Source organism: Hemiscyllium ocellatum, chromosome 3, assembly GCF_020745735.1.
Source record: "Hemiscyllium ocellatum isolate sHemOce1 chromosome 3, sHemOce1.pat.X.cur, whole genome shotgun sequence".
Lineage (NCBI taxonomy): Eukaryota > Metazoa > Chordata > Chondrichthyes > Orectolobiformes > Hemiscylliidae > Hemiscyllium > Hemiscyllium ocellatum.
The window spans coordinates 50054172-50069716 of NC_083403.1; the positions used below are offsets into that span (position 1 = coordinate 50054172).

At 41.9% G+C, this 15545-nt stretch overlaps 1 protein-coding gene across 1 annotated transcript in view; it reads left to right on the forward strand.

The window, feature by feature from the left end:
- Positions 1–15258, forward strand: part of LOC132837388 (cAMP-specific 3',5'-cyclic phosphodiesterase 7B-like) — a 168093-nt gene extending 152835 nt beyond the window's left edge. Inside the window, exons 12-13 of the mRNA XM_060857059.1 lie at positions 10436–10516; positions 12963–15258. Of these exons, the coding sequence (XP_060713042.1) occupies positions 10436–10516; positions 12963–13171 (290 nt within the window). The 3' untranslated portion in view covers positions 13172–15258. The remainder of the gene's footprint in view (positions 1–10435; positions 10517–12962) is intronic.
- Positions 15259–15545: the final 287 nt, after the last annotated feature.

The window sequence follows — 15545 nt, forward strand, 5'->3', positions numbered from 1 at the left end:
GAAAGATTGTTATTGAAACGTACAAAATTCTTAGGGGGTTTGGCAGGGTAAATTTGGAAATATTGTATCACCTTGTGAGGAAGTCTAGGACTAGAGGGCATAATCTCAAAGTAAAGGTTGTTCATTTAAGACAGAATTTTTTTTCTCTTTCAGAGGGTACTGAAAATGTGGAATTCTTTAGAATCATAGAATCCATATAATGTGAAATCAGGCACCCACACCAACCCTCTGAGGAGTAACCCACCCTGAACCTATTACTGTGCACTTACCCCTAACTAATACACTTAATCTACACATCCCTGAACACTATGGGCAATTTAGCATAGTCAATTCACCTAACCTGCACATCTTTGGATTGTGGGAGGAAACTGGAGCACCTGGAAGAAACTCGCTCAGTCACCCAAGGCTGGAATTGAACCCGCGTCCTTAGTGCTGTGAGGCAGCAGTACTAACCACTGAGCCACTGTAGAGGGATGTCAACTCTGGGCCATTAAATATATTAAAGACTGAGAGAGACATATTTTTAATCCAGAAGGGAATCAAGAATTATAGAGAAAAAACAGAAAGTGGAACACAGAATATAGAACATCACAGCGCAGTACAGGCCCTTCGGCCCTCAATGTTGCACCGACATGTATAACCAATCTGAAGCTCATCTATCCTACACTATTCTATTTTCATCCATATGTTTATCCAATGACCATTTAAATGCCCTTAAAGTTGCCGAGTCTACTATTCTTGCAGGCAGGGCATTCCATGTCCCTAAGACTCTCTGAGCAAAGGAGTTGAGGAATATCAACCCTGATCATATTGAATGGCAGAGCAGACTCAATGGGCTGAATGGCCCACTTCTGCTCTTACATCTTAAGGCTTTATGGTCATTACCAAGAATCTTAAACTTAAAGCCAATTATTGGAGTATGAGGACTTGCTAAGGTTGCTTGGATAAATAGACTAAAACTTATGGCAGTAAACCATGGGAAACATTTAAGGAAACAGTTCAAAATGTTCAGTAAAAGCATTCCATTAAAAATAAAAACTCAACAAGAAAAATCTGCCGATGGATTAGAAGACTTTATCCATAGGCCGTTGAAGGTGGTAGGATAAAGTTGTATAGAAACTATGCGGGATGCTTTTCTTCATTGGGCAAGATATTGAATAAAAGAGCAGGTATGCAGACCTATATAAGACACTGATTAGACTGCAACCAGAATATCGTGCATAATTCTGGTCACCACATTTGTAGGAAGGGCATAATTGTTGCAAAGATCATATAGATTACAATTTTTGTCCTTCGAACAGCGGAGGCTCAGGGGTTACTCAGTGGTGTACGCAGTAATGAAGGGCTTGGAAGGGTAGAAGGGAAGACCTGTTTCCCTGAGCAGAGAGGTCATTACCAGGAGATTCCCTATCTAACGTGACTGGGAGAAGGATTAAAGGGGACATGGTGAAAGATATTTTCACCCCGAGAGTGGTGAATGTCTGAAATTCACTGCCCAGTTTGTGATTGCAGTGGAAGCCCTCAATTCACTCAAAAGGAACCTGGGATCTGCATGTAAAGTGCTGTAACACGCAAGGCTGCAAATCTGGAAAGAATGGGCAGCTAATTCTCTTCAGCTGTGCTGATATGATGGGTCAAATGGCCTCTTCCTGTGCTGTAACTTTGTTACAGTTCCAGAAGAAGAGAGTTACAATGTTGCAAAGAACTGTAGAAAATCTTGAGATTAGGAATGTTTAGGAACAGCAAAGAGCAGCCAAAAAAGTTGATTTAAAGGGGAAAAATATAGAACAAGAAAGAAAATAGGCTTCATAATAAAATTAATAGAATATTCAGATTAAATGAGCAAGGAACTTAAAACCAGGTTTCAAAAGTTTTGAGTTTTAAGAAGGAGAATTATTAAAGTAAGCATTGACAAGAAATTATCTGTGGAATAAGAAAATAGCAGAAATGCTGAACAAATATCTTGTGTGTTTTCAGAGTAGTGGTCACAAATTACACAGTAGAAATAGAAAGTAATCAAAGAACTGAAAGAGTCAATCATTATTAGCAGAATGGAAGTATCAGAGAAAATTCCCATCCTAAAACTGAACAATTTCACAAGACATCATGGCCTGCGTTCCAGGTTTCTAAATAAAAAGTCCTTCAGAGATAGTGGTCACAATGGGGTTGGTTGGCTCAGTTGGCTGGATGGCTCTATAATGCAGAGTCAAGCTAATGGCATGGGTCATCAATCATCTGATGAAAGAGCAGTTTCATGGTCTGCTTTACAGTCGAGAGTGTGATGCTGGAAAAGCACGACAGGTCAGGCAGCATCTGAGGAGCAGGGAATTTGACGTTTCGGGCAAAGGCCCTTCACCAGGAATAAGGCTGGGAGCTTCAGGGGTGGAGAGATAAATGGGAGAGAGGTGGGGCTGGGGCGAAGTAGCTGAGTGCAATAGGTGAATGGATGTGGGGGTAAAGGTAATAGGTCAGAGGGGAGGGTGGAGTGGGTAGGTGGGAAGGACGATGGACAGGTGGGAAGGTCATGAGGGCGGTGCTGAGCGGGAAAGTTGGAACTGGGATAAGGTGGGGACAGGGGAAATGAGGAAACTGGTGAAATCTACATTGATGCCATGGGGCTGGAGCATCCCGAGGCAGAAGATGAGGCGTTCTTCCTCCAGGTGTCGGTTGGTGGGGGAGCAGCGATGGAGAAGGTCCAGCACTCTGCTACCTTCCTCCAGCCCCACCCCAATGTTAACTTTACCTCTATCTTATTAGTTGTTGCGCTGTTCCTGATTTTCCAAAATTTCCTTGATTCTAGAATAGCAATTGCACTAATGGCTATTCAAAATTGAATGATGAATATGCAAGGAACTACAGGTCAGTTAGTCTGACATCAGTCATTGTGCAAATGCTGGAATCACATAAGAAATGGTTATTTTCTTAATCAGATGGCTTTGCACATGCAATCTCATGGCATCAGGTCAAACATGGGCAAGGAAACTTCTTTCTAATTACCAACTACCATTCCTACTTGATTTGTGAATCAGTCCTTTTCCATTATGAATGCCACTTGGAGGAAATACTGAGAGTAGCAAGGCCACAGAATGTGCTGTTGGCAAAGGATTCAATGGCCATCACCAAGAGTGGCTCGATAATACCACCATTGACCAAGCTGGCTAAGTCCCAAAGGACATAGTGCTAAATTGGAAGAGCAACAGATGACGGAGAACAAATAACTTGACCTCACCTTACAGTCTCCTGATGCAGATGCAGTTGTCCGTGGCAGTACCGGTAGGAATGAGCACTGCACAGTCCTTGTGGAGACCAAGACTCCATCATCTCACATGGCTCAATCAGCATGCTAATAGCATACATTTCAAACAGATTGAGCCACACAAAACTAAGGCAACCTTGAGGTGCTGTGGCCCATTAGCAGCAGCATAATTGGATTCATCTACAAGAAGATGCTATCAAGTGGCACTTACTCAGAAATATTCTGCTCACTGGTGCTCAGTTCAGATTGTGCCAGAGCCCCTCACCTCCTGACCTCATAACAGCCTTGCTTCAAACAAGAACAAAACAGCTGGGCTCCAGAAGGGAAGTGAGAATGAGGTAAAGGCAGCATTTGAGCCAGAGTTGCATTAAGGAGCCCTAATAAAACAATCTGGGACAAAGCAGGCCACTTGACTACCACCACTGTCAACATTCATTCATTTCACACTGACTCACAGTGACCTTTGAGTTTACCATTTACAGGATGCCCTGCAGCATCTCAACTGGGTACCTTTGACTTTACCTTCCAAACCTACAACCTGTCCTGCCTGGAAGGACAAAGGCAGCAGATGCATGGGAACGCCACTTCCTGCAAGTCTCCCTCACCCATCCTCTACTTGGAGCCAAATCATTGTTGCTGGGTTCAAATCCTGAAATTGTCTTTCTAACATAGAACATAGAACAATACAGTTCTTCCAAACTGTCCACTACTCCACCGACTTTAGTGTCGTCTGCAAATTTACTAATCCATCCACCTATGCCTGGGTCTAAGTCATTTATAAAAATGACAAACGGCAGTGGTCCCAAAACAGATCCTTGTGGCACACCACTAGTAACTGGACTCCAGACTGAATATTTTCCATCAACCACTACTGGCTGCCTTCTTTCAGAAAGCCAGTTTCTAATCCAAACTGCTAAATCACCCTCAATTCCATGCCTCTGCATTTTCTCCATCAGCCTACCATGTGGAACCTTATCAAAGGCTTTACTGAAGTCCATGTATACCACATCTTTGACTAGCCCTATTCCTACCCTAATCATCCTTTTATTCCTCACATACCTATAGAACGCTTTAGGGTTCTCCTTTATGGTATTTGCTAAAGGCTGCTCGTGTCCTCTCTTTGCTCTTCTTAACTCTCTCTTTAAACCCTTCCTGGCTGATCTGTAACTCTCCATGGCCTCATCTGTACCATCTTGCCTTATCAACACATAAGCCTTCTTCTTCATAACAAGAGATGCAATTTCTGTTGTAAACCACGGTTCCCTTATCTTATCACTTCCTCCCTGACTGACAGGGGCATACCTATCAAGGACACGCAATATCTGTTCCTTAAACCAGCTCCATGTTTTGATTATCTGCAACCCCTGCATTTTGCGACCTCATTCTGTGCATCCTAATTCTTGGCTAATTGCATTATAATTGCCCTTGCCCCGTCTTGACTTGTGGCATGTACCTATCCCTTTCCATCACTAAACTAAACGTAACTGAATTATGGTCACTCTATCCAAAGTGCTCACCTACAACTAAATCAAACACCTGGTCTGGTTCATTACCAAGCACCAGGTCCAGTGTGGCGTCCCCTCTTGTCGGCCCTTCGACAGACTGTGTAGGGTCTCCGGTTAAGAGGACACTGGCTTATCTAGCAGGACAGAAATAAAAATAAGAAGTTCCTCCTTTCTCAGAAACCTCTGCTCTCTGACTTCAAATTTAAAAGCACAAATGAGTGACTCACCGCTCCCAGCAGGCCCCTGGTGCAAGCTCCCACCCTTAGATTTGCTGCTGCTGCTGAAAAACAGCACTGTGGATGTAGCTACATTGCATGGACTGTAGAGGTTCAAGAAATCAGCTCACCGCTCCCCCCCCCCACAACGTTCTCAAGGCCAAGTAAGGATGGGCAATAATTGTGGCCTAGCCAGCATGGCCCACATAACGTGAATTAATTTATTTTAAATGTATAGGACTTTAGTGAGACAATCCCGGTGCAGTGTGTGTAGTTTTCATCTCCGTATCTGAGAAGGAATATATTTGCCTTGGAAATGATACAATAGTTGTTCACTAGATTGGTTTCTGGAACCAGAGGGTTGAGAATGAGAGGCAGCATCTATTTGAGGCAATATTCAAGTTTAGAAGAGTGAAGGGTGGGGGGATCCAAGATGGCGGCAATCTGAGAATATCGCACTGCAGGGCTCCGCATTGCAACACAAGCAGGAAGAACCTTTAACCCGCCCAACCCAGGCCATTGCGATATCTCGGGACTCCGGAAAGATCGTGGAATCCCAAGAAACTTCTAAAAATTACCTCTGTTTCCAACCGTCCAGAGATGCCGAAAAAGGGAGAAGGAGCATCCGAGGTCAGGGGTCTGCAGTTCAGCCAGCAGCAGCCTTGGAGCTGCTTTCCAGGCCTTGGTGAACGAGCTCTCGAAATCTCGTCAGATGTTGGGGAAACAGATTGAAGAGAAGCTGGCTTCAGTCTCTCTCTCATGCTGCAGAAACATGAGCAGCAGCTGAAAGACCTGGAGAAGAGGACGGATGAGGTGGAGCACAGGGTCACAGAGGTGGAAGCTGATGCCAGTTCATCCAACAATAGGATCCAAGCCCTGAAGATGCAGGTCTGTAAGTTGCGTGACCAAGTGGATGATCTTGAGAACAGAGGTAGGAGAAAAAACATTCAGATCATTGGTCTGCTCGAAGGTAAGGAAGGTGAGCAGCCTGCGGAATTTGTTGAGGACTGGCTGCCGAAATTCCTTGACTTGGAGGCTGGCACGAGAGGATTGAAGATACTGAGGGCTCACCAGGTTGCAACGCAGAGATCGGGTCTGGGTCAACATCCTCGTCCTCTCCTGGTGCAGTTCCATCATAAGGAGAGAGCCATGAAGAATCCAAAGGCCCTACTTTACGAGGGGTCTAAGATCATGTTCTTTCAGAACTTCTCAGCAGCGGTGATCCAGAAATGAAAAGTTTACAACGGTGTCAAGAGAAGACTGAGGGATCTTGGGATTCAGTGCTCCCTGAGAAATCCGACAGTGCTTCGGTTCACCTTAGATGGATCCATTTCTTTAACACGTTGGAGAAAGCAAGAGACTTTGTGGACAAACTAACCTAATTTGAACAATTTTAGTATGTATAAATAAAAGAGTGACGGATGATCTTACTGCAACATAAAAGACTGATTAGGGTTGACATGGAAGACATTGAGAAGTTTTCCCGAGTTGAAGATTCCAGAACAGGGGAGGAATGGAAAGGTGAATGTGACACTGCCTCACAATAGGTCAACCATTAAGTAGTGACATGAGAAAAAATCTCTTCACTCAGAAGGTCGAGAATCTTTCAATTTGTGGATCAGTAAGGATTGTCGATGCTGTCAGAAATAGATGTCTAAAATTAATTTATCTTTTTCTTTCCCACTGATTCTTAGCTCAGTAACCAAGCATAAAAATTAAGATGATTTCAAATCAGTGATCACTGCAAGATTCCATTCCACACCTCTGCATGACCACCCTTGAATGTTTCTAATGGGGTTTTCTAGAGCAGCATGTAAATAGTCCAACTCGGGAAGGGGCCATACTGGACTTGGTGTTGGGGAATGAGCCCAACCAGGTGGTTGATGTTTCAGTAGGGGATTACTTTGGGAATAGTTATCAAAATTCCATAAGTTTAAGAATACTCCTGGACAAAGATGAGAGTGGTCCTAAAGGAAGAGTGCTAAAATGAGAGAAGGCCGACTATACCAAACTTCAGCACGAGCTGGGGAATGTAGATTGGGAGCAGCTGTTTAAAAGTAAATCCACATTCAATAGGTGGGATGCTTTTAAAGGCAGGCTGATTCGGGTTCAGGAGAGCTATGTTCTTGTGAAAATGAGGGATTGAAATAGCAAGGTTAGGGAAGCATGGATGACAGGTGAAATTGTGAGACTAGCTAAAAGGAAGAAAGATTCATACATAAGGTCTAGGCTACTGAAGGCAGATGAAGCTTTGGAAGAATATCAGGAATATAGCACCAGTCTGAAATGAGGAATTATTAGGGCTAAAAGTGGTCATGAAATATCTTTAACAAACAGGGTTAAGGAAAAACCCAAAGCCTTTTTTTTCATCTATAAGGAGCAAGAGGGTAATTAGAGAAAGGGTTGGCCCACTCAAGGACAAAGGAGGAAAGTTATGCATGGAGTCAGAGAAAATGGGTGAGATTTTAACGAGTACTTCTCATCAGTATTCACCAAGGAGAGGGACATGACGGATGTTGAGGTTAGGGATAGATCTTTGAGTACTCTCAGTCAAGTCGGCATAAGTAGGGAGGAAGTTTTGAGTATTCTAAAATTCATTAAGTTAGACAAGTTCCCAGGACCAGATGCAATCTACCCCAGGTTACTGAGGGAAGCGAGACAGAAAATAGCTGAGGCTTTAACAGATACCTTTGCAGCATCCTTGAGCACGGGTGACGTCCCAGAGGACTGGAGAATTGTTAATGTTGATCCCTTGTTTAAGAAGTGTACAGGGATACTCCTGGTAATTGTAGACCGGTGAGCCTGACGTTGATGGTAGAAAAGCTGCTGGAGAAGATACTGAGGGATAGGATCTATTCCCATTTGGAAGAAAATGTCATGGAAGCATGATTTTGTATGGATAATGCCATGTCTTACAAACCTAATAGAATTCATTAAGGAGGTGACAAAATTGAATGATGGGGAAGGGTTGTAGATGTCATATACGTGGACTTTAGTAAGGCATTTGATGATAGGCTGATGGAGAAGATGAAGACACATGGGATCCAGGGTATTCCAGCTAGATGGATAGAGAACTGGCTGGGCAACAAGAGACAGAATAGTAATGAAAGGGAGTTTCTCAAAATGGAGACCTGTGACCACAGGGATCCTTTCTGGGTCCACTGTTGTTTGTGATATATATACAAGTGATTTGGAGGAAGGTATTAGTTGCCTGATTAGCAAGTTTGCAGATGACACCACGATTGGTGAAGTAGCAGATAGTGAAGGGGACTGTCAGAGAATACAGCAAAATATAGATATTTGAGAGATGAGAAGGGAAATGGCAGATGGAGTTCAATCTGGGCAAATGCATTTTGGAAGACACAATTCAAGAATGAACTATATAGTAAATGGAAAAGACCTGGGGAAAATTGACATACAGAGAGATCTGGGTGTTCAGGTCCATTGTTCTCTGAAGGTGGTAATGCAGGTCAGTAAAGAGGTCAAGAAGACATGCAGCATGCTTTCCTTCATTGGACGGGGTATTGAGTACAAGTGTTGGCAGTCGAAAGTATGGTGCTGGAAAAGTAGAACAGGTTGGGTGGCATTCGAGGAGCAGGAAAATTAACGTTTCAGGAATGAGGCTGGGAGCCTCGGGGGTGGAGAGATAAATGAAAGGGTGGTGGGGCTTGTAGCAAGGTAGCTGGGTGTGTGATAGGTGGCTGGAGGTGGAGGTAATGGTGATAGGTCAGAGGGGTGGGTGGAGCGGATAAGTCGGAAGGAAGATGGACAGGTAGGACAGGTCATGAGGGTGGTGCTGAGCTGGAAGTTTGGAGCTGGGATAAGGTGGGGGAGGGAAAATGAGGAAACTAGTGAAATCCACATTGATGCCATGGGTTTGGATGGTCCCGAGGCAGGAGATGAGGCATTCTTCCTCCAGGCATCGAGTGGTGAGGGAGTGGTGATGTAGGAGGCCCAGGATCTGCATGCCCTTGGCGTAGTGGGAGGGGGACTGGAAGTGTTCGGCCGCAGAGCGGTGGGGTTGGTTGGTGCGGGTGTCCAAGATATGTTCTCTGAAGTGAACTGCGACTAGGCGTCCTGTCTCCTCCTTGGGAGCAATGGATACAGTAACTGACGTATAGAAGTGCAGTTGAAACTTTGATGGATGTAGAAGGCTCCTTTGGCGCCTTGGATGGAGGTGAGGGAGAGATGTGGGCACAGGTTTTGCAATTCCTGCAGTGGCAGGGAAAGGTGCCAAGAAGGCAGGGTGGGTTTTGGGGGGCATGGTCCTGACAAGGTAGTCATGGAGGGAATAGCCGTTATGGAAAGTGAATAGGGGTGGGGAGGGAAATATATCTCTAGTGGTGGGGTCTGTTTGTAAGTGGCAGAAATAGTGGAGGATGATGCGATATGTATGGAGGTTGGTGGGGTGGGAAGGTGAGGAGCAGGTACGTTCTGTCCTTGTTGCGATTTGAGGGGTGGATTTCACCATTTTCCTCATTTCCCCTTTCCCCACCTTACCCCAGTTCTAACCTTCTAGCTCAGCACCGCCTTCATGACTTGTCCCATCTGTCCATCTTCTTTCCCACCCATCCTCTCCAGCCCCCCCAACCTATCACCATTACCCTCACCTCCAATCATCTATCGTACTCTCAGTTACCTTCCCCCCAGCCCCACACCTCCCCCCCTCCCATTTATCTCTCCACCCCAATCTCCCAGCCTCGTTCCTGATGAAGGGCTTTTACCCGAAACATCAATTCTCCTGCTCCTTGGATGCTGCCCGACTTGCTGTACTCTTCCAGCACCACACTCTCAACTCTAACCTCCAGCATCTGCAGTCCTCACTTTCGCTTACAAGAGTTGGCAGGTCATGTTCAATTGTATAGGGATTTGTTCGGCCGCATTTGGAATACAGCATACAGTTCTGGTCGCCACATTACCAAAAGGATGTGGATGCTTTGGAGAGGGTGCAAAGGAGGTTCACTAGGATGTTGCCTGGTATGGTGGGTGCTAGCTATGAAGAGAGGTTGAATAGATTAGGATTATTATCATTAGAAAAATGGAGGGAACCTGATTGAGGTCTAAAAAAATCAAGAGAAGTATAGACAGGGTGTTCACAAGAAGTTTTTTTTTCCCAGAGAGCAGAACTCAATTACTTGGGGACATGAGTTCAAAGTAAGAGGGGAAAGGTTTAGGGGAGATATGCGTGGAAAGTGTTTTACACAGAGGGTGGTGGTGGGAACCTGGAACACGTTGCCAGCAGAGGCAGGAATAACAGTGTCATTTAAGATGTATGAATACATGAATAGGCAGGGAACAAAGTGATACAGATCTTTACAAAATAGGTGGCAGGTTTAGATCAGGATCAGTGCAGGCTTGGAGGGCCGAAGGGCCTGTTCCTGTGCTGTAATTTTCTTTGTTCTTAATGGTTAGAATTCACCGTCTTTTTTCAAATCTGTTGTTATTTATTTGTTTTGCAGGTGACCTAGAGCAACGGTTTCACTTTGAAGTTAGTCCACTGTGCAATCAACAGAAAGACACCGTTCCCAGCATACAAATAGGTAAAAAAGAAATGCAACGATCCTATGGACAAACTTCTATTTGTATTTGACCTTGAAGAGAATGGACAGGCTAGAGATGGTTTCAAGTATTGAGGTTGAAAGGAAGCCAAAACAAAGTCTCTTGTTTTGCTTGCTTTGGATTTCTGAACCCTGAAAGAGGATTGTTTGGGACTGCAATTTTTATGCTACAGCTGTAATTTATGTTGAGAATCGTATTTGTCTTATTCTCGTAATAATCTTGAAAGTCTCGGTTCAAGGCTTCATTCGCTATTCATCGGGAAACCTGGGTACGGATATGAATTAATAATTGGAATTGATGCCTCCTGTCTTTTTTCAATCAAAATTTTTAAAAATTCTTGTCATGCAATTCCAGAACTCCTTACTGGAGGTATCCCCTCAATTACACTGCAAAGCTCTTTATTCAAAATGGTAAATAGGATGCATGTGATTCCAGAGTAAGTCTATCGAAAACTTAATACCATCTGCAAAAAGAAGCATCATCTTTTCTGAAAGTTTCAGATCCGACATCTATTACAATGCCATCCAGCACAGAATTTTAAAGAAACATCAAATGTTATGGGTGACTGCACAATGTTGACTCATTCTTCTTTTGAAAGGAAAAGGTCTGAGTCTTTTATCCATTGATGCAATTTTGAAATGTATTATCGAGAAATTACGAAACTAGAATAATATGTGCACGGCATAAAGGATTTGTAAGCAGTTTAGTCATTTTACATGCCTCTAACCTAGTTACAGATAGCCAGCTTTGGTGATACGGCATAATGTATATATTTATATGGCTCTTACAACACAGTGGTAGTGCCGTGACCTCTGAGCCAGACAGCCTGAGTTCAAGTCTTACCTGCTAGAGAGGTGTGAGATAACATGTCTGAATAAGTTTGTTAAAATTATTTCCAATCTCAGAGTCATAGAGCCTTACTGCACAGAAACAGACCCGTTGGTCCAGCCCAACCAGGTTTCCCAAATTAAACTAGTTCTATTCACCTGCAATTGGCCATATCCCTCTCAACCTTTCCTATTCACGTAACTTGCCAAATTCTTTTAAATGTTGTAACTGTACCTGCACCTATCACTTCCTCAGGCAGTTCATTCCACAATATACCTTTAGTTTTGAACTCTCCACCTTAGCGAAAAGACCTTTGCTATTCACCTTATCTCTGTTCCTCATGATTTTACAAACCTCCAAACCTCCAGGGGGTTACAAACCCCCTCAACCCCATATGCTCCAGTGAAAGAAGTCCCGACCATCCAGCTTCTCCTTATCAAATCAAACCGTCCAGTTCTGGCAACATCCCTATAAATCTCCTCTGCACCCTTTGTAATTTAATAAAATACTTTCTATAGCAGAGCAACCAGAACTGTACACTATATGCTTCACCAACACTCTGGACAACCACAACACAATGTTCCAATTCCCACACTCCGTGATCTGAGCAATGAAGGGAAGCATGCCAAATGCCTTCTTAACAACCCTGTCTACCTGTGATGCAACTTTCAAGGAGCTACATTACTAAACCGCTAGGGCTGTCTGTTTGACAATACTCCCATGGCCTTACCATTAACTGTATAAGTCCTGTCCTTATTCATCTTACCAGAATGCTACACTTTGCATGAATCTAAATTAACTCCATCTGCCACACTTCAGCCCATTGGTACTGTTGATCATGATCCCTTTGAACTCTTAGATAACCCTCTTCACTGTCTACTATGCCACCAATTTTGGTGTCATCCGCAAACTTACTAACCATGCTTCCTGTATTCTTTTCCACATCATTTCTACATTGTGATTTGAAGAGCACCAGTAAGATATCTAATTGCAGAACATTTTATGAGTTGGTGTTTTTGTCAGTGAGTGACAGCTGAAGAGCTGATCTGGTTTTAATTTTTGATTGTAACATTGATGAGTTGGAGCAGCATGGTGGCTCAGCGGTTAGCACTGCTACCTCATAGCACCAGAGACCTGGGCTCGATTCCACACTGTCTGTGTGGAGTTTGCATATTCTCCCCGTGTCTGTGTGAGTTTCCTCCCATATTCCAAAGATGTGCAGGTCAAGTGAATTGGCCACGTTAAATTACCCATAATATTAGGTGCATTAGTCAAGGGAGATGGGCCTGGGTGGATTACTCTTCGGAGGGTTGGTGTGGACTTGTTGGGCTGAAGGGCCATTTTCCATGCTGTAGGGAATCTAATCTAAATGAAACATTGCCTTTGTTTTCTCCCCATAGATACTGCCAGACCTGCTATGTTTTGCCAGTCGTTTCCATTTTTGCTTATTTTACTAGTAATGTTGTTACTAATTATCATGATATGTTAATGATTTCATTATATTGCATATATAGGAGAAACTTCAAGCACTTTTTTAAATATTTTGAGTAACTGTTTTGATATAGTAAAATATAATTGCCTTTTTATTCCTTATTTTAGGCTTTATGAGTTACATTGTTGAACCTCTGTTTGTGGAATGGTCCCGTTTTACTGAAAACACTCCATTGACCATAACAATGATGAGTCATCTGTGCAAAAACAAAGCAAGATGGCGGGGACTGCTCCTCAAACAACACAACAGTGAGGACAATTCAGCCCAAGTGAATGAAGACAAAAGCAGAATTCCTCAAGAAGTTGAACACCAGTAATCTAATCCAGTTAGATGGTCCAGTCAAATAATGCCATGTATTCTTCACACACCTTTTTGTTTTCAAAATTTACTTTTAATAACATGAGAACATCTTCAAGCAACTGAGAAAATACTCTCCAGAGAAAAGAGGAAGGAAGAGACCAATTTGATCCAATTAAAAGTGATTGTCTGTTCCGAGTTCTTGGTCTGTCTTCAGTTTTGAAAATGTGTGCTGCATATTACCTCAGCAACCTTCCAATAACTTTTGATTACTAAAAGCAAAATACTTGATATTTGAATTACATCAGAAGCAGGATTCAAAATCCACATTATCAAGCATCAGGTTCAATGGCATTTACCTAAGGTTATACTGCTGGGTAGAGGATAATGTGGACTGAAAATGATACTGAATGAAGGCAGAAGAGTTACTGAAAGAAAGTCAGCTTTACTTAATTGTGGTGCAGTTAGAAGACTCATTCAGCAAGGTGGCTTTTGCTACAACTGACAATTGCTGAAGAACATAATATTCAACTGCTCTGCAGCTGGGCTGCACCATGATAAACCATTGCTAAAACCAGCTTTGACTGAACTCAGAATCCATCAGATTTTGGGTGTGCACTGAGAATAAGACTTTCTTTTTGGAATGACAACCAAACTTTTTCATTTTTGTATCTTTTGCATCAGAAAGCATTTGTGGCATTCACAACTGGATTGCATACCTACTGAGTACACGTATAGAATTTTTCATGTATAATTATAAATAAAATTAAGTTGTAGAGATGTAAATATGATCAGTTAGAAGAGATACACAATTCCATTTTTTGTTCTGTCTCTGTCCCTCTTTTTTTCTCAACACTTACTAGAGATGATAAACAACAAAAGATCGGTACCTTTAGAATTCTGTGTTAAAAAAAATTACACTGTGAAAAATAAATACCATTGGTATTTAAAGAAGCCAAAAATTAGAATCATAGAACAAATGTAAATAGCTGTTTTAGTTGTAATACACTGGTATGTTCCAAAAAGCCTTAACATTGCACCCATTGCTACACTTACACTGTTTGATAAGTAAGCACAAATATCCTTTGTACGAAACTCCAATTTGTTGTTAGTAATTACAGCAAGCTGTTCATTTCTGTTGTTCTAGTTACAGTCCTTAACAAAAGCATCAAAACTTCACAAACATTCCATGTTTTCATTTATTTTTAATTGTTTACTGAGGCAACTATAGGGATTATTTCTCTTTTAATCCCATTGTTGCATAACAATGTTATCAAAGTTAAAAACATTTGGCAACTTTGTACAGGTTATCATTTTACTGAAGGCCCAGATCATCAATTTAAGGTCTAAGAAAGTAAATGTGTCTTTTTTTCAAAAATGTACTTTTCTGCTTAAAAATCATAAATGAACAGATCAAGCCTGAACATCATGTTGTCATGCTCCAGAGGTTGAAAATGTATTTGTTATTCCATTGACAGCAAAAGAAAACCTTACCCAAAACACTTTTTGAAATGCTTTGTAATACAGGCTGTTGTTTTATTGATGAAAGCAAAAAAAGGCTTGTTATACGTCTTTGTTTGCCTTTCTGTTCAAATGTGGGTAAATGTAGTTGAGGTATAGATCAGCAAAGATCTAATTAAATGGTGGAACAGGTTTGAGGAGTAAACAACCCATCCCTGTTTATGTAAAGCCATGGATTGAATTTACACAGCAAGAATGTACCTTACATTATGTGTAAGTAATTAAAATGATTACTATTACAGATTTATGTACACCTAAACTTTAATCAACATACAAAAGACAATATTTTGATTTAGAGGTTAGGTTCTTACATTCCTGTAACCCTATGTAAACAAGCCTTACAGCTGTATAATAGCACCATTTTAATGTAAACTTTGTCTAATGCTGAAAATGTGATGAATATGTTGTGAAATTTGCTGTGACTGCTATGCAGTGTTGCCAAGAATTATTGTTATTTCTAAAAACTAAATTTTAATCAAGAATAGAGTGCTGTACTTTCAGTTCTCAATATTTTGGACTGCAACTAATCATAATTAGAAGATTTTTGTAAATGTCACTTGTGTTTTCCATTTATGAAAAAGATAAATACGCAAACAAAATGATATATCAATCCCACTGGACTGACTGATTTCAACTTACAAATTTCAGAGGAGCACTATACATAAAGCTATGTATTGGTGCATCCATGTTTAGCTGGTAGAGTGGCAACTTTTAGATGAGTTTGCGTCAGTCAAAATTTTCATTGTTTGAAAGTGCCCACATGTTCCAATGAATTTATCCATTGCAAAGCTAGAAATACTAATCGGGACCACAATTATTCACAATTTATAGACATGATTTTGAATTGAGGACCATGTATACTGTGTCAAAGT